The sequence below is a fragment of the Camelus ferus genome, chromosome 8, assembly GCF_009834535.1.
Source record: "Camelus ferus isolate YT-003-E chromosome 8, BCGSAC_Cfer_1.0, whole genome shotgun sequence".
Classification (NCBI taxonomy): domain Eukaryota; kingdom Metazoa; phylum Chordata; class Mammalia; order Artiodactyla; family Camelidae; genus Camelus; species Camelus ferus.
In genome coordinates, this window is record NC_045703.1 from 45,855,477 (window position 1) to 45,874,951 (window position 19,475).

Sequence of the window (19,475 nt, forward strand, 5' to 3'; positions counted from 1 at the left end):
CAGCTCGACTGGCATCATACAAATCCATTTGGTGATTGTTCATCTGGTGTAGTGCAATAATAAAAAAAGAAGATCTGGATTTGGTTTAAGATCTGAGAGATGGGTGAGGGCGATACCAAGATCCTCATTCAGTGTCTGATTTGATTCTGCACGTAGCCGTGTGGGTGACATGGAACGTGGCTAAACAAAGGCCCTGAGGGAAGGAGCTCCTGGGTGAACTGCTGCACAGAGTTGCTGGCTTGCAGCAAGGTGACAGAGCCTGGGGCATGATAGGGGCTGAAGAGGTCATACAGCTGGGATATTCTGAACGATGAGCAAATACCACACAGCCCTGAGAAAACACACTTCCAACCTCTACAGCTCTGAGAAGTTTACACACAGTCACAAGTGACTGCACTTTATTGTAAGAAACAAGGTTGATCAGTAGGTCTTAATAACTGGATATGCTTTAAAATGAACATCAATACCATCTTGCACTTATGGGACATTTTTTAATTTCCAAAGCTTTCCATTAAAATACGGGGTGAGCAGGGCACCAGGGATACACTTGAGACCTTCAAGCACTAATCGACTACGAGAAGTAGAAGCAAAAGGAACTACTGGAAAATAATGCTGGGTCAGAAATGCGATGACCGCAGCACACATCAGAATCACCTGGAGGGCTTCTCAACCACTCCCAGGGGGTCAGAAGATCTGGAGTGGGGACCACAGCATTCACACTTCTAACAAGACCCCAGGTGAGTCTGCTGCTGCCAGTGCAGAGACCACACGGGGAATCAGTGGTCATCTGGTGTTAAACATCTGGAGAATGAACTGGAAAAATGCCCCCAATCCATGCTCTAGTATCTTAAATCAATGGGGGAAATTTACATGATTTGGACAACTTGAACTTTTTGTTCATTTGGGGAGACGGGGGTGTAATTAGGTTTATTCATCTATTTATTTTTTAAGTGGAGCCACTGGGGGCTGAACCCAGGACATTGTGCATGCTAAGCACGCACTCTACCACTGAGCTATAGCCCCTGCCCCTGGTGAACTTTTTGAATAGTGGTCTTTACTCGCTTGCTTGTCAAGAGGGCTGACGTGTACTTACCAAACCTACACTTCTACTCCTATTATGTTCTTTCTGCTCCTGTAGCTGTCTCAGGTAGAGCTATTCAGAACATTTTTTTACCCCCTTGTACTTTACAGATTTGCAATTTGGTTCGAATACAAATGTCAGTGGAGCACAATTTCTTGGATACTTTAAATGGAGGCATTTTTATTCCACTGGCACTGTGCGTTTTACTTTGAAGTGTGTACAGGAACAAAGAAACAATTCATAAAAGATCCTGTTGGCGATGTACATTCCCCTGGATGGCTTTACCTTGGTGATGTGTGTGGTTGTCGTTGTCGACACAGACTCAGATGTGATGGTTTGTGCGGTCAGCAACGTGCCCGAGTCACCACCAGCCCCACCATCAATCTTCGGAGAGTTGGAGGGAAAATACAAAGTAATGCTTAACTTCCGTTATGTTGACAGAGAAGACCCCTCCCCATCGAAAAGGCATTTTTTAAGATCTACGCAGTTGGCAGAAGATGATAGCTGCCTATCCTCTGCACGTTTGTAGTGGTGATTTACTGACCAGGAGATTGGCTGGCATTTAAACAGAGTAAAGACAAGGGTTAAATGCACATGGAGAAGCAAGCCCTGGGTGGAGAGAGAAAAAAGGGAGAATGGAAGTAGAAGGTGGGGCTGACATCTACAGGGGAGTCAGGACAGAATTCGACTGGGGGCCGTCTGCAGAAGCTGGAAGAAGAAACTAGAGAATCAGGCAGAGAAGTTTCCACAGTAACCAGAGTGCTGAGTTTGTTATTGTTTTTTAAGCACAGGTGGGTAAAAATAAACGTTTTTCTCAGATTACTAAGCAACAGAACCTGACTAGGATAGACTAAGCTTGAGTGATTAGGTTATTTGCTTATGTCTAGATCTTATTTTAAATGACACTGTCCCTGTAACCATTTGCGCTTGTATACGGCTACGTCTATTTCAATACATGCACATATATGAGCCCACATGCGTGCTCTCTATACACACATATATGTATACAGCATATATAAATTCCATGCATATGTCTAAATGGGTTTTAACTTGTTTGTTTGATACTAGAAAAGGCAGAAAGTTCTAGAGTGTACCAGGGGAAACAATGAAGCACATTAACAGCCTAATAGTTTAAGATCACCAAACATGTTTGTCTCCTGCTTCCTGACACTGACACAAGCAAATAACTGGAAGGTCCAGAGCTCCTCTGGCCCTAAGAGGAAATCTCTTGAACTTGGGTCACACACCTGTATTTCTTTACAAGGGCACTTACCACAATAAAAACCCATGAGGTCACACTCCCCCACCACTCTCATTCCTAAGAAACCCATTTGTGCTTACATGACATCTATGCACATTTACAGATATTATATCTAAAATAATTTTGAGGAACATTTTGCCCAAGCCACATTAAACCTCCAAAAAATATTCTGAGAGGGCAATAGTCTGCTCCCCAACCATGGTACAATCTGACTAGAACATTAAATTTCTCAGTCAAGAAAAATAGTTGTCCAAATTTCTAAATGGTTCCATTTTGAAATGATGGCTACTTTCCCCTTTTTTGTTACCCTTAAGGTTAAACATCTTAATGCTTATTTCAAATCTTTACAGAATCAATGTCTGAATACCTAAATCGAACACACAAATCTGATTATTATTCAGACGCATAGAATCATATTTACCTAAGGATGACGACACATATTTTCAGAAAATAAGCCCACGTGAAGGAGAAGCATGGGTGTGTGTGCTTGTGGGTGTGCATGCTTGAAAGCGAGCTGATTACACTGTCTTCATGGAGTTAGAGGGGGGAACAAAAGCCTAAACTCTACAAATCCACAAATTAGATCAGATCCAATAGACTTTGTAAGACGATCTGTTTTCCAAGTGTACGTAAACATTCCTGGATACATCAAGCCATCTTACAATAAGAACAACAAGACTGGTACTGCCTATCCTAAAAACATCACGTGTACGCTTCCCCCTGTAATGACAGGGTCACCGATTTGACTGCAGCTCTCTGTCTCGATCTAAGAAGTAACATAGCAAGTTATGTTGCTGAAGTACAGTTATAAAATGGAGATACAAAAAGCTACATCGAAGTCAGAAACGCAAGCTAGAAGAGGGAATGAACACAGAAACAGATTAAGTAAAAATGAACTCAAACAGTCCAAGTCTAGAGCTTTTGTACCTGTGGAGACTCATATGTGATGGTTTTGGTCTCTGTTTGGACAATAGGGACTTCCTTGGTGGAGATTTCTGTCCTTTGTGAGGCATCAGAAATTGTTACCATCTCTGTTTTTACCACTGGTGGCTGAGGTGAAAAGGAAGGGAAACATAAATTCTAGAGGTAATAACATAAAAGTGCTTAACGGAGCCTTCAAAAATAACTGTTAAGAAATATACCCAAACACACACTCATGCACAAAAGAAAAGAGTAAAAGTAAATGATTTAAAATAAAAGACACAAAAGGAAAACACTCCTTCAAATATCACATATACGTGTGTATATATATGTATATGAAGAATAAGCCAGCCTAACGGCTCCCTACATCATGGTTCGCTTCAAATTACGATGGTCTCAAATTACTTACGTGTCGAGCCTGGCATACAGTGATATAGAAACTTAAGCTTTAAGCAAGTCATGATAAAATTGAAAAGAAATCAAAACAGTGAACTATGTTGACTTTCACTACAGTTTAAAGCAGCACATGGTTTGTGTGAAGGCTCGTTGCCTTGAACTGGCACACCAGAGAGGTAGGCTAAGATTTGCTCTTTTCCCCAAAAAGCTTTTCTGCCCTACTGACAAGGAGATCCCATTTTCAGAAAGAGTATCTTCGAGTATGATTGTTTCCAATTATCTTGTCTAAAACTTGTAGTATTTCTTCTGTATTCCGTAAGTTATAAAGGTTATATCCGGAATTACTCCAACACTGTTGCACTGATGCTTTGAACAACTTAAAACATTAGAGAAGTTCACAGCCCGTTAATATTGCAGTCTGCTGAGCATATATGTTTAACACACCACCAGACGGTATTATTATCAAAATACTACAGTGCTTTGAGAGAAAATTCCCAATTAATTATTTCAAGACAAAGTCATTTTAAGATTTTCCCACCCCATCAAAGAGAGCAAATGTGGATAATCCCTCCACCGTCAGCATTTTAGAATCAAGGAATATTCACATGGAAGTGAACCCTCCCTCAGCATATTTTTAGAGACACTGAACCTAGTGAGACCACAACTTAATCTAAAAGGAATGTGGAAATTTCTTTCTTGAAGAGAAAAGGGAAAAGACTGATATCCAGTGGAGACAATCCACAAAACGTACCGTCAACTTGCAAATAACCCAGAACTGACGAGAGGACAGAATGAGAGAAGGATACCCTCCTATTAGCCTCTCGCTGCCTGGAAGGAAAGAGAGCCTGAATCTAAAACCCAAAACCACAGTGATATTCAAGACATCATGTTTTCATCACTGCTAGATACTGAATTCGGAGCACCACGGTAATCGGCGCCTGCTGCCATTTCTGAACATCTTAAACTGAAGAGAATGAGCCAGAAACTCAAACCCAGTCGTGACACCAGCAACACACACACACTCACACTGACCATTTTTCAACAGCACACATACAATTTTCTAATTAACAAAAAGGTGTTTAGTGTGGAGAAGCAGTGCAACTAAAGACAAAGCATTGAAAACATCCAAAAACATGCAAAGAAAAATTTCAATGGGAAATGAGAAGGGGAAAAAATGATGTGGCCGCAGTAGCAAAGTTTACTGTATCAGGTGATCCAGTTGCAGTAAAGCCGCCAGAAACCGTGACCCAAGTGGGCAGAAAATCTGCAAAAAGCCAGGCTTTCCCGCTTCCTCCCGTGAGAGAGAAAAATCAGAATCTTGTCCGAACAGCTGAAGGAGAACCGGGAGGACAGGAGAAGGAGAGAGGCAGGTGTTTTCCACCTGAGAAACAGCTCGAGAGTTAGGCTCCCGCCTGGGTCTCCAATTTACCTCTGAACAACAAATAATTTGTGGCAAAACATCAATGTCAACATGAGACACCTCTCCGTTAACTTTCTGTGGCTCGTCCTCGGGTTCTTCGCGCACGTCTTGCTTAACAACGCCTTCGTTTACGCTCTTCTCGGCGGGCATTTGGGGGGCAACTACATTTTCCTGGATCACTGTTTCTACTGCGCTGACACTGGCCCCTGCTTGGGTGACCGGGCTGGCTTCTGGCCCCGGGTCCTCCCTCTCTACTACCTTGGCTGCTGGGCCGGGCTCCTCCTCCTCCACCTCTTCTTCCTCCTCCTCCTGCTCTTCCCTGATGGTGCCCTCAGTCACACGGTGGTGGGGCCGGTACTCCCCCACGTCTTCCTCCTCGCTCTCACTGCTGCTGCTGCTCTCAGAAGACAGGGAGGTGGAGTCTTTCTGCGTCAGAGGCTCCACCTGCCGCATCTCCCCAGGACCACGCCCAGGTGATCGCTCTTTACCGTTCAGTTCTTCCGTGATTACTCTTTCGTCTTTCCCAACCTCTGCCTGCTTCTTCTCCTCCACTACATTCAGAGTCTCATGTGAACTCTGCACAGAGAAAAAACATGGATGAGGGGGAAACAGAAATAGATGAATAAACAAAAGCGACGGAAACCAAAATTAACTGATGGTGGGTTCATGTCATGGACAAAAGCAAAGATGATTGTGATGGCTGACTGAAAGGGAAGCGGGGGAACGTGAGGGCAGGTGGGAGACGGCGGGCAATGGTGTTAACGTGGAAGAGGGGAGAACCTTAACAGCATCACTGGCTCCGGCGCAAGGCCCTTCGGACTCGGGAGCGCGTTTCTGCGAAACAAAAAGCAACCGAGGACACAAAATCAATAAAGTTTTATCTCAACACCCACCAAAACAAACATCTGACACTGCAAAGACAGAACAGCAAGGATCAACAGCTACAAAAACCTTTGCTCAAGGTCACATGGGAGACAATCCAGACAAACACAAGAAGCTTAGGAAAGGAACAAAAACACAAAAATAGCCAGCATCCTCCCAGAGAAATAAAATGCTTTTATGATACTTATACCTATAAGCTCCTTCTTGTTGAAAAGGTGAGGGAAAAAATGGAATTATACCAAAGCTTACTCATTATTTTAAAGTTTAAATTTTAAGACTTTGAGAATCTATTCAACAAACAGTTTTGGTTTTTATCAAACTCTTTAAAAAAAAGCCTGGTCTGAAACCCTAATTCCTAAATGGATATGGCATTAATAAGGTGACACCTTTATTTTTTTGCTGGTTCATTTAAAATCAGCTTTAATTGGCAAAATTATAGTTGGTCTCAGATCATTAACATTAAAATGTCATTTCAGAAATAATTATTAACACCCCAAACAGTGTTATACAGATTAGCAAAGGGGTATCATAACATTCAAGTGGACGTCAGTGAGGCTCCAAGTGTTCTCTCACAGTTTCTCTCCAGGAATTTAGCTCCTCCATTTGAAAATTGAAATGAACCAAATTTATTATTTGAGATGCTCACTGCTGCCCTCTGCAGACATCTACTTTCAGAGAGTAAATGTACTCTAGCTACGTAAGTACAGTATCTACATGTTCAATAAATACCTGTAGACCAAAGACATTAGTAATAGAACTTACTATACTACGGTGCTGATAATCAAGGTAGGAACCTTCTTACAAAGGAGTCTGTCTTTAAGATTAAATTTTTCCTTAAACGTATTTTTTTTTTTTGAAAGGCCAATTTACATTGATACAAAGAAAGCCTAGCCAACTTTCTGACATTCAGGTAGCACTAATGCCTTGTGCTCTAACAAAAAAATTCAGCTGGAGACAGCAGCTCTACTTATTCAAGAAGGTACCTTGATGCTGAAGGAAGAAAACTGCACTCTGAACCCTCTGGGCAGAAACAGACCTTGTGAAGCTGCCCAGACACTAACTGGATTGGAGCTGTTTCCAGTAATAAATAACATGATCTCATGTCTATCTGCTCCAACAACCTGGAGACCATAAGCCAAAGGTCAAAGGGCATGTGTCTCGGTAGCACCCATCACACACTCTCTTTGCTCTGTGCTGTTATTCCTAAATGCATGCTATGGGCATGTTTTCACTGCTCAAAGTTAATAACGTGTAAATCATGTTACTGACAGGACAAGAGAGCCATCTTTCCAGTTTTACTGAAAACCCAGAGGTTTCAGATGTTAAACTGGAAAATTCTAAATCTATTTTGGTAAGTAGGCAACATTTAACTGTAACTCCTTAAAAAACTTCTTTATAAAGAAAGATATCCAGCGATCAGAACACTTCTAAAGCAGGTATGTCATTATTATTACAGGTCACTGAATAATTTTTATTACTTAACCTCAAATGGCTGGATGGGTTCTGCCCAAGTTCAGGGAATCCCCTTGGGGTCATTGCAAAACTGAAAATAATTCTTTCATTAAGTATGGCAGGCACTTCAAATTTTTTCGCATAGGCAGAATTTTTAAAATAATAAGCCATCAGAAGACATTTAGGCTTTGAAAATTGTTTTGCAAAAATACTTGGCTTCTACTTGGTTGAAGGTTTCCCTCCACAAAACAACTCAGATTCTGAGTCTTACTGGTTTAAATGATTCTCTGAATTTAGGCAGATCGGGGTGGGGTGGAGGGAGAGGAAGCAGGAGAAACACCCAATCAGTATCTTTTCCTCAAGTTCAAATTCGGTCATTATTTCTTGAATGTTTCTCCCAGGACGAGTTAATTACACTAATGAAAGCACTGGAGAAAAGGGTTCCTTAACATTCAAAAAATAAAAATCACTCTTATATGTGGCTTTTAAAAACAGGGGAAACAAAGTAAAATGCACCTCAGGCAACTGTGAGGAGGAGGGCGAGGAAGAAAGCTTTTCATAAGGTGCATTATGGTTCACAACAGTGCCCTCTGCTGTCCAAGTGGTGGCTGAGGTGAAGGAGGCTTTCATGCTATCAGAAAAGCCCTTTTCACTAAACAAAATGGATGTTATCTCCTCTTCTAGGCTCTGGAGAGGTCAGAAAAGGAAGAGCAAAGAATTAACAGTAAGTCAGGACCGACAGCAGTGACCTGCTGAAAGAAAGGAAAGGTTACGCAAGAATCACAGAATAGCATAAATTGAAGGAAAGGCGAGGATTTGAAAAAGTTCTGCAGCAGCTGTCTGTGGCCGTTTGCCTGCATGCCAGCTTTCCCCCCTGCCTGACTCTGATGCTCCAGCCTACAGAAACCAGCCAGAACTCTGGTTTATCACTGAAGCTTCACAGCAAGCTGAGCGTGACCGACCCGCCCACCCGCCAGACACCATCTCGCACACTCCCAAGGCTCCTTGGCACGGGCCCTTCCCCCACGCCCACTACACTTCCGCCTGTGTTAGAGCGTGGGGGACCCTAGCCCCTGCCTCCAGTGCCCCTCCCTAGGCGCTCTGGGCCTTGCCAGTTTTGTCATCTCTCTGGGGTCCACTTAATATTCTGTCTTGGGTATGGCCTTCCCTAACTACGCCAGCTCCTACGATCTCTTCCCTTCTCCACACCACTGTATCCACAACAAGCGCTCGGACAGCCACCCACAGAAATTCCTCGGACATGCTAAATGTGGCCATCGGATGAGGACATTGTACTGTTTTCCCCAGTAAGAAACAGGTAAAGAAAAAAAAATCCTAAATAGGAAGACAAACTCAGAGAGGAACACGCTGAGAGCAATGTGAAAATTGTCTGTCCCTGAAAAGCAATTACGGCGAATTTAATCTTCACATTTCTGGTCCTTCAACGATGGTTCCTGACCTGCCTCAGGGAACAACAGGGAAGGTGGGGACTCTTCCTGGTACCCAGAACACCGACAGTAAAGCGTCACCATGAAGTGCCTCCTCGTGTCAATGTGTGCAAGAATACTTCCCAATAAGCCCCACTGCTCAGAGGTGCTGAAGATAAACAGATAAATGAGTACGTGAAAAGCATTCTGGGATGCCTCTCGGGACAGCACACTAAGGGCCTGAGGAGGAGGTACAGGAGATCAGGAGGGCTGGGTGTGTGAGCACTTCCAACATTCAGGAGAGAAAAAAGCTTCTGGACTAACTCAGCTTAATTACAATCTCCATAATTACACCATCCCTAGGGTGGAGATGGAGTCCTTCCAGCAAAAGATCACTGGAGAGTTTCAGTAAGTGCCATGCATCTAACTATTCAATAAAATACCTCCAAAAGTACTTTAAAACTACAGCCTACGTAATCTCTACTAGACTCATGAGAGAATATTTCACACAAGTTCAAGTATGCCATAATTCTCACAGTTCATAAGAGGATTACACAACAGAGTTACTTGCCTATTCAAGACTAAATGATTTGGTTTCCAATTTTCTGCTCTACTCTCAGAATCATTCATAATGTACTGAAGCCATTTTAAAAGTCTGACATACTGATTTTTTAAACAAGAAACTATTACTGTTCCTTTTTTAATCCATAAACCCATATTATAGAAATCTGGAAAATTTGGTTAAATTCTATTCTTACGGATAATTTTTTATTTTACATATCATTAACGATTACAATTTAAAGATAATCGAGAAATCCTGAAAATTAAGTAGCAAAATGAAGCTGCAACAAAGACAGAAATCTAAAAGCTTTTCTTTTAGAAATCAAAATTCTCCAGTAGACTTAACTTTCAACTAATAGTAGTGATATGTTAAAAGGAGGTTGGGGGGAAAGATACAATGTAAGTGGTCAGAAAAAATGTTTGTTGGGTGAATGGGTGACTGCAGTTACAACAATCTATATGTGTGTCAAATAGGTAGGTATTTTCCTGAATGTGCTGGAGAGGAAAACAAGAAAAAAGCATAACTTCAAGTACAGATAAGCCATTTAGGGGCTCCACAAGTGGGTAAATTCCAGTTTTAAATTGCACATAACATCATTTTAATGAAAATTCTGCAATAATGAATGAATGGTTTCTACTGTACATGGTTTACATTGTACATTCCTAAACAACGACACCCAGAAAAATGATCATTTTTAAACATCTTCTTCCAAATTCCAAAGTTTCCTACTGCAAGAATATTACTTTAAATTGATCAAATGATGCCATTTAACTTGCTTCTAAGAAGGATAAAATTTCAAAAGTACGTAATATTTCTAAGCATAAGATAGTAAAGTCATCATTTTATACAGAGACTCAATGGCTTTGGAATTCAAGCTAACCTTTTATAAATACGCCATTCGGCTTAGCTTCATGATGTTATCTTTCTTATCTGCAGTATTTCAGAAACATTCTCAAATTATTCTAGTGCAAGACTTCCTCTTCCATTTATTTTGCCTCCTCCACCACCCCACTGTATGTCCTGATGAGTAACACTTTCTACTGATTAACACAATTAACACTTTCTCCTAATGTTGATCTGTGCCCTCACTCACAACCCCTATAGGCCATTCCTCATCCAGCACCTGTCAGACACATGGGACTAGGTCACCTTTCAGCTTAAAGCTCTCCAGTGGCTTCCCATCACTCCTATAACTCCAAACTGTTAACATGGTCTTTAAGATCCTGATGGAATCTGGGGTCTGACCTCTGACTTTTCTAAGACTTTGTCAATTTGGCCTTTCAGTTCTTCACATTAATTCCTATCTTGGGGCTATTGTATTTGCTCTTTCTTATACATGGAGAAATCTTCACAGGCCCACCCCATTCTCATCATTAAGGTCTCAACTCAAATGCTCCCTCATCCTGATCCTTCCCCAGTCACCTTGTAACACAACAGGCATTTCATCTTAATACTTCTTAGTACCCCAGATTTTCCAATTACTAACTTACATATCTGCTATCTCCTCCACTAGACTCCAAGCATTCTAGTCCCAACAAGTAACAGGCTGTCCAGCTGGCTGAGCAAAATCAGCAGAAAGAGGAATAAGAATGTAAAAGCAACAGAAAGCTAACTTCCTTAGCAACGCCAGATATTTCAGATACGCAGGAGCACAGAGCAATCTGAGGGGCTGCTCTCTTACACCGAAATCTTTTACCCCATTAAACGTCTTAAAAATAAAAATTCACAAGGTTTCCAAATGTAATTTGTAAAACAGTAACCTAAATCACACATAATTTGTTATTTTAACACCACCGCAGTGTGCACAAGCCTTGTACAAACAGTGCATTTTCCCACGAAATCATGGTTTCCCAACTGTCAGCCACGGGCATCAAGATTAAGGGTCACATATCACCTAAACTGGTTGATATGTTTTTATTTCAAGCTGTGGATTTTCAAAGTATTTCTACGATACGGTGTTTCTCACCTAATGACTATGTGTCTATATGTGGAGTTTAACTTTTTAAGTGCTCAAAAATTATTTAAAAAAAAAAACTTTAGGTTGCGACATAAGAAAAAAGGAGTATCTTATGGCTGTGGACAGAAATAAAGGAGAAGGCGGAAAAGCAAGAGCAGATCCAAGGATGCAAGGTGAACACCTTGTCTGCCTCCTCGGGTTTTTCTTCAACTGTGTGTGCTGCCGCCATCTGGTGCTTCTCCTTCACGGATAAAATATCCTTGAAAAGATGGTCTCCTTTGTTCTATTGTTTTAAACAATAGACATAATCAACAAATAAGACAAGTACATTACATCTATAGCAGCACAAACATAAAACAACTGTGTGGGTCTGCAGAACAAGCCAGAGGACGCGGCACATAAAAGGAAGACACAGTTTTAGCAAGTCATCAGACACTTTCTCCAGAAAGCACAATGCTCTAGAGTCGATTGCTGAAATACGGACATAAATCTCTACAGAAAAGCTGAAAATAAGAATTTAAGTTGTACACAACTTCATAAGACCCTGCCATGGTGTTTTAAATCTTAATATTGTCAAAAGTTGTTTTTTGTGTTCAGCAATTTCTTTTGCTCATCTATTCTTAAGAGCTATTTTCCTTTCACTGTCACAAACTGAGAAATTTAAAGCAAGTAACAGCTTTGCTTTTTAAGAAGTGGTGAATAAAAATAGCATGAGACTATCTAAATCCAATGCCTATAATTTGGTAACATTCAAGTCAGACTAGATGATGAATATAAGGAGAAGAGAGGGGTAGGGTAACACCTTATACACTTTAAAAAATTGCGTATTAAATATAGCATGATCACCACCTCCTCAAGTATGATAAATGAGCCCACGGAAGTCCTTGGTTGACAACAGGAGAGATTTTGGAGCATCAGAAAAGAATAGGTGTAGATGGGAATGAATGCGGAAATATTTTGAGAACATATTCTAAAGGCAATGCTTATATTGGTAGTGGAAAGAAAGAAACCATGGAAAGAAAAAGACTGAGTTTGGAGAGATGTTATGGTTGAAAATCTTTTTAAAAACACTAGCCTAAGTTTCAGTATTAAGTTGTATAACATTCTGCAAGTTTTCAACAGGGCTCATCAGTCTTAAAAAGTTAAATTTAACTCTTTATCCTCACAGTATTTACCTTAAACCATTCTAAATATGGTCTATATTCCTACAACCCTTTAATTACTAATTCTTTAATTATTAAACAAACTCTTATTTCAGAAGGCAACAACTGAAAAACTTAAGAAATACAATATGTCAGTTTCTAAGTCACCCTATGTAACAATTTATTACTATTAATTTACTTGAGTAAAATAGTGAAATTCTCACAGCATTTCAAAAGTATTTTAAAATTCATACAATTTACCCAAGAACTGCGTCAATAAGTATTACATTGTTAATAAATATTTAGTATTTAAAAAATTGTTAGCAACTAATTAAAAAAAAAAACTAAATGGGAACATTTTGTAACTTCCTGAGAATCAACATGATAGGTTAGCAACCTAAGTTTTACTGAAGAGCTGGAACGAGACATATAGCCAACAAACAGCTAGTGACATACCCCTTGTGTCTGTAGGGACAGAGGTGTGATACGTCGTTTTTCCCATTCATTAGGGCGCGGCTCAGGTGTGGACTCCATAAAATTGCGCTTGAGTTCACTAATGCTAGCCTGATGTTTCAGTATTTCCTCCTGGGCCTTATCCAGGTCCTAGCAATATGTAACGTAATAAAGGGGGAAAAATCCAAAAGGAAAAAAAAAAAAACCCAATAGGATAAAAATAAAAAATAAAACCAAAAAAATAAGACAAAGCAAACTTATGATTAAAAAAAAAACATAGTAAAGCAAGAAAAATGCCAAGTCTCAAAAGCCATCTTATCACCTATGAATAGGAGTTTGTCAAAATTTGAAAATAAAGCCAATGTGTAACTTTTTTATGATTCACATTTTAAAGGGTTCTGATTTCTTCTGTCTTGAATTTTTTAAGAAATAATTATTTATTAGAGGGAGGCCATGGAACTAATACTCAAAATGGCTAATAACCCTTCTTTCCAATAGTTGGATTTGAAATGCAGCCTATGACTTTGTGCTTGCAAATTTACCTTTCTGATTAGGGCTGCTACTGAAGTTGTCTCTTGTGAAATGGTAAATCAAGTTAAAATAGAGAAAGGGGGACTCAAGCACAGCTGGCCCAATGGGAAAGCCAGTCCAAGATTATCCAAAAGAAAAAAAAGGGGTGGAGGGTGTGCACTGAGGGTTGACTTTTTTAAGGAAATTCCAGCAATGGCTTTTAATCCTTAAGGATAAACTTAACAGCTTCCAGAGGCTGTTTCTCTTTGCCCTCTCTCTAATAAGTGAACGTCATGTTGGTTTCATGTACTTGCCAAGCCCAAATGTGAGGCCCAGCTACCCACATTCCAAATGGTCCTTATACAGATAAAGATGCAAGAAAAACTACCAGGTCAATTTGCACTGAAATAGGCCCTGACAAATGTTATTTGTGGGATTTTTTTAGATTGGCCCTGATAAATAGTACTTGTAGGAATAAAAGGTAGTATTCAGTAACTGAATTTTAAATGTTTTCTTACATTTCAAAAATCAAGGGGCCACCAGTGAATTATAGCTTTCAATCCCACTACTCCCAGAGAAACAGGTCATGCATCTGATAAAATTAGATATTCCATATTCATGCACAAGCATAGTAGCTCATCTATGAGCTTCTATCGCCATCTGCAAAAACTCATGAACATCTACAAATCTTTGCATGGCATGGAAAAATAACTGTGGCTTGAGATCAGGCACATTTCTTGCATTTCTTCAAAGCAATGTTATGTATTACACTTTAGAGCATTTTAGTAAGTTATGCAAAAATACATTTCCAACAGTTATCAAAGCTGCCAAAAGCAACCAAACGGATTAGTCAAATTACTGAGGATTGCAGATCTCCACTAAATACATCGCCATGAACTACCCTAAAATGAGAAGGGGAGGAAAAAAACAAAAAACCGTTCTCGTGTGACACGGGGAATATAATACATTTTACATCCCTAATTGGGTAGCTAGGTATTCTTTTTTTTTTTTTTCTTTCTCACTTTCCTTCATTTTTTATTCTTTGTTTTTAATAAAAACAATACCATTAATTAGCTTATTCTCAAATGGAAGATTTTAAGTGGACCGCATTCCTAATTGCATGGATTTTGGCACCCCTCTCACCCCGCCAAAAAAAAATCGTGGACACAGATCTAGAGCCAAGTGATTTCATGCCAGATCAACAAGTATCTGTTCTGGTGAGTGTATATTAAGGACGAGATCATGTTACTTCAGAGTCTATACCCTGGAGATAACCCACTAGGAGAAAACAGGTTTACCTGCAGAACTTCAAGATTAATGAATAAAAACTTTATCCATTTGATTAAACAGATTTATTTTTTCCCAGCTGTCACTTTGAGAACTTCTAGTAGATACATTCCTACCTAAGCCACTTTAAAAGAACCAAGTCGGACTGGTAACATGCACTCCCCAGTTGATTTTCCCCATGCATTTCATGCACTGTGCTTGAAAGCTGCCAGCCAGCCAGCCTGTGCGTGACCGCCCGTCCTCAGCAGCGTGGCAGCCATTAGGACAGAGTCATTTTCTTAAATTATACAAACCTCCAACATTAAATTGCTATGTCTGACATAAATATTATCCCCTTCTACTCTCAAGGAATTTTTCTGTGAAATTAAATCACACACAGGGGGGGGAAAGGCAAATAAACATAAGTGTATCAATCAGCAAGCACCAAAAATGACCCAGAGTTGGATAGTCTAAGACATTAAAATAAAAGAGGAATAAAAAACTTTAAGAACTTAAAGCCACAACAAGCAAAACTCACAAATAAACCCTAAAAGTGTGCCACCCCACACACAATAATAATGGCAGGCAGCAACTACCAGGTATTTAACTTTGGGGAAAAAAAAATCCACCTCCTCCAGCTGTGTTTCCTCTTCTTCCATCTTCGCCTGAAAATCACAGCAAGCGGCCAGAAAGAAGGGGAGGATTAGTGGCAACGCTACCATTGGTGCAAAGAAGCTGTATTTGAACTTAAATGGTGAACCGGCATTACCAACCTTTGTTGTCTGGCCCTCAGTTGACGCAGAATATTAAGCCACTTTGGTCTTTCTTCACCTACAGTGTTGTACAAATGATGGAAATGGTCCTTTGCAAAGGTGGAATGGAGAATGCAAGCTTCACTCTCTCTCAGTCCCTAGATTATGTGCTGCTCTTGAATATGTTTGTACTCAGGAATGAAAATATGTGAGTGTAAAAATGGCATAATTCAATCTGTTCTAATTTGAAATGTCTAAATCAACTAGGGGTGAGGGCAAGTATAATGATATCAGTTCTGGCTTTTGCTTTATATCAGGGACAAATATTCACTTTATTAGTTCCATTTTTTAACACAGATTTCTTCCCTTGGGGGAAAGCTGGTTGAGTTTGCTACTTGCATGTAAAATGGTGAGTATTTAAAAATATTTTTATATTACATAGCTACTTTTCTTTCATGAAATTCTTTCAACAAGAGTATTTTTTCATAGTTAGGTAATTCTAAGTATCTAATGATCCAAAGAATGAATTCGTAAGTTGAAAACTCACATAAATACTGATGACTACTGGCTCATGGAGGGGAATAGCAAAAAAGAAAAAATTTTGATTCTGATACGAAAGGAAAATAATTTAACATTTACATGTTAATTTATAGCAGGATCATATATTCTTTTTCTACTGGAATGGTGATATCAAGTCCAAGAGTTCAAAATCCTCTTTTTTTTTTAAACCATTCATATAATTTTGAAAGGTAAACAAGGAACTCAGAGTATCTTTTGATCAGGAGGGAAAAGTTAGACACAGCCACTCAACAGTCTGCTAAGAAACACCTTCCAATTCCTTGGTCAACACTTAATTCTCTGAAGTGTCAATCTTTGGCATTTCCTCAAGTAACCTTGAGTTGGATTCTCCAACTGTGCCTAATTATTTTCACTTTTTTGTTTAGGTTTGCTCTAAATTTTGTAGTTTATTTTCTGTATTAATAGTATCCCCAGGACATGGGACACGAAGTCACCAGAACGCACTGAGCAAAATAATCAAAAACTACTGCACATGTGAGCACTGCTTGGTACTGCAGAGGTAGCCCTGTATGGGGGCAAAACTCCTCAAACCAGATACCTAATTTTAAATAAAAGAACACTAAGAGGTCCAACCTGAGGGCCATAGAGTCTAAATTTTCAAAAAACTGTTTCACTTTTCATACATATTTGTTAAAGAAAAGGTAACAGAATAGTATCTTCCTTACAAAATACCCGACAGTGACTCATATAATACATGATTTAGAGTTTAAAAAAAAATTAAAAAAAAAAAAACAACACCTACCTGAACTTCATCTCGTCCCCCAAATGCTACCATAATGGGGAGACAAGGAGTTACTGAGATTAGACCTACACATGTCAGAAGTGAAGGTTTCAGATGTATCCTCATACATGAGAACAAGCCTGGCTTTCTAACAGAGAGAAAGGAGTCCTACTAACACATCAGTTGTAGTTACGGCCACTGCATCCTAAGTTCTGTATCAAAAAAATAAAGTCTCCATCCTAAAGGAACAGTATTAACATTTATCTACAAAATGGACAGACCCAGTACAGATTATTAAGGGCAACACAGGTCCCCCTCTCTCTTTTTTTTAATGGCCTAGTATGGTTCAGATATTTATAAAATAATCCTGTAACTTTGTTCTCAAAACATGTGGACTTAGTCAAGAGGAAAAGGGTCTAATTACACTTATTTCTCATGCACTAAAACGGGTGTGTGTGTGTGTGTGTGTGTGTGTGTGTGTGTGTGTGTGTGTGTGTGTGTGAAAATGTGCAGATCATACTATTTTGGGGATAAACCAGGATGAAATGTATGCATATGTTTACACTCTACATTAGGAAGCGTATGAGATGAAGTGTGGTTCTGTCAAGCCCACAGGTGAAAGCTTATGGAGGGGTGCCAGCAACTGCTTCCTCTTCCTCGGTTTTGTCGTTCAAGCCACAATCACAAGAAACGTTCAAGGAAGTGGCTTTCGCCTCCAGATAGCAGAGGGATAGAGCCAGAGGAAGGGAAAGGGTGAGAGAAAAAGGCACTGACTGAGAAGCAGAGAGGAGGAGCCCAAAGATGAGGATGAGGGAAGGAAGGAAGGAAGGGGAGGTGATGGGAACGTAGTGCTGGACGTCAGCAGGGAGGAAGGAGACCCAGACCTTGGGGAGGCTGGGGAAGGCGAGGTAGCCATCCTCATCGAGGAGCGAGGGGAAGCGAGGTGGAAAGCGTTTGCAGAAACTGAAGGAGAAGTACCCAAGCTCAGAATCCATGTGGTCAGCCTCCTGCAGAGGCTTCTCGGGTGTGGGAGGGCAGTCGGGCTCAGGAGGGGCTTCGACAGGGTCCAAGACTGAATCACAGTCCCCCTGCTCTGAGGTGTCGCCCATGGAAAGGTGCTCTACGCTGTCTAGTGTGACCTGATCGGCCTCCCCAAAGGGGTCTTCCTCCGAAATGTCTGAGAGCAAGTCCATTTCAGGGACCAGCAACAGGTTTGGGGAAAGAGATGGCGCACAGCGGATGAGTGGTGAAGGTGGGCACACGGAAACAGGCTGCTCTCCAAAGCAAACCCGCGGGTGAGTGTGAGGTTACACAGCGGAGACATTCAAAGGAGAACCACAGGCAAGAGAGAAAGAGGAGAGAAGAAGAAATGAGTAGTTAGTGAAAACCTTTACTTAGAAGGAGGGACTGCAGTAACACAGTTATCATTAGAAAATGAATTAAATGATCCATTTTTAAAAGAGGAAAACTGGACTACTTTTATCACACACAACTTATGGTCACAGCCTGATTTAATCATTATTTCCTGACTGGTTGCGCATAGATGCCGTGAAACTCAAATAGTAGTATTACTTTTTTCCCCCCTAAATAGTATTATTACTTTTGAACCTGGCTGCTGACAAACACTGAAAATATTAGCGAAAAGGTCAGTGCACCCAAGTCGGTTGCCAAAGACAGGCCGTACTCCCTCTGGAACTGACAAGAACTCTTCTTTTGTATCAAACAGACTAGACAGAATGGAACGGAGGCTTTCTCAGGTGATCAGCCCTCCTGTCCCCGATGTAAGCAGTCGCTCTCCTGAGTGCCTCAGCAGCATGATCGTCAGCCATTCTGACAACTTTCCAGCAGTTCAGGATACCTTGTTCGATGCGATTTCTGTTCTTTTTAACTAGGTTTTAACCAAAAATTTTATAAAATGTGACATTCACAAATTCCTTAACAAAGGAATGAAGAGGATTTGGTGGCACTCACTACCTGCAGACTTGCACGTGGAGCATGAGGCAGGGCCCCCGTGCTGCCCGAGCATCCCCCTGCGGGGGTTAGAGGCTGCCGGGGCAGGAACTCGTAAGGCACTGGCAGCTACCTCATCTAGAAGGTTCTTTATAAATCCATGTTGCACATTTAGAAAATTTTCAAAGTTAACACTTTGGAAACAGTATTGATCCACAGGATGGTTTCGTTTCTTTTTTCACATTTACTTCCAATGTTATCCATTCAGAAGTTGCTTTGTGCAGATTCGGAGAACAGATCTGAAGAACTCAAAGCTACTCCAAATCAACTTCTGAGTAACTGTACTTGCCCAGGGTAACGTAAAGTAACAGCGACAAATGTGAAAACACAACATAGGTTACTTCTCCTTATACTGTGGTATAAGCAGCAAAAAAGGCCCAAAGCAACTCACCATCTTCTCACTATTCACAAAACAATTACGTTTTGCTTAAGAATTTCTTCTTCATCAGTTATAGGTTGTTAATGAAAAATGATCATTTTTCTCAAAGACCACCTTTCTTCATTTCAAAAATTCAAGTCAATACAATAAAATAATCAACATACAGGCTACACATTAAAATTTACTTCAAACAAAGCAAATATGAATTTCAAATCATCATAGCTTTTATAATTTGGGGATTTAATTAAATAAGATGATTATAAAGACAGACAAAAGGCCAGTAAATCACTTACTTGCATTAAGA

At 40.2% G+C, this 19,475-nt stretch overlaps 1 protein-coding gene across 15 annotated transcripts in view; it reads right to left on the reverse strand.

Annotated features, from left to right (window-relative positions):
• Nucleotides 1–19,475, reverse strand: part of EPB41L2 (erythrocyte membrane protein band 4.1 like 2) — a 196,034-nt gene that overhangs the window by 22,675 nt on the left and 153,884 nt on the right. For 5 of the 15 annotated variants that reach the window (XM_032484908.1, XM_032484910.1, XM_032484909.1 and 2 more), the window contains 8 exons: nt 15,045–15,107; nt 12,958–13,104; nt 11,541–11,642; nt 7,930–8,100; nt 5,860–5,913; nt 5,089–5,655; nt 3,270–3,392; nt 1,367–1,465 (listed from right to left, as the gene is read on the reverse strand). In XM_032484908.1, coding sequence (XP_032340799.1) covers nt 1,367–1,465; nt 3,270–3,392; nt 5,089–5,655; nt 5,860–5,913; nt 7,930–8,100; nt 11,541–11,642; nt 12,958–13,104; nt 15,045–15,107 — 1,326 coding nt within the window. Of the gene's footprint in view, nt 1–1,366; nt 1,466–3,269; nt 3,393–5,088; nt 5,656–5,859; nt 5,914–7,929; nt 8,101–11,540; nt 11,643–12,957; nt 13,105–15,044; nt 15,108–16,654; nt 18,054–19,475 lie in introns of those variants that run through there. The other 10 variants (XM_032484912.1, XM_032484913.1, XM_032484915.1 and 7 more) reach the window with 10 other exon arrangements.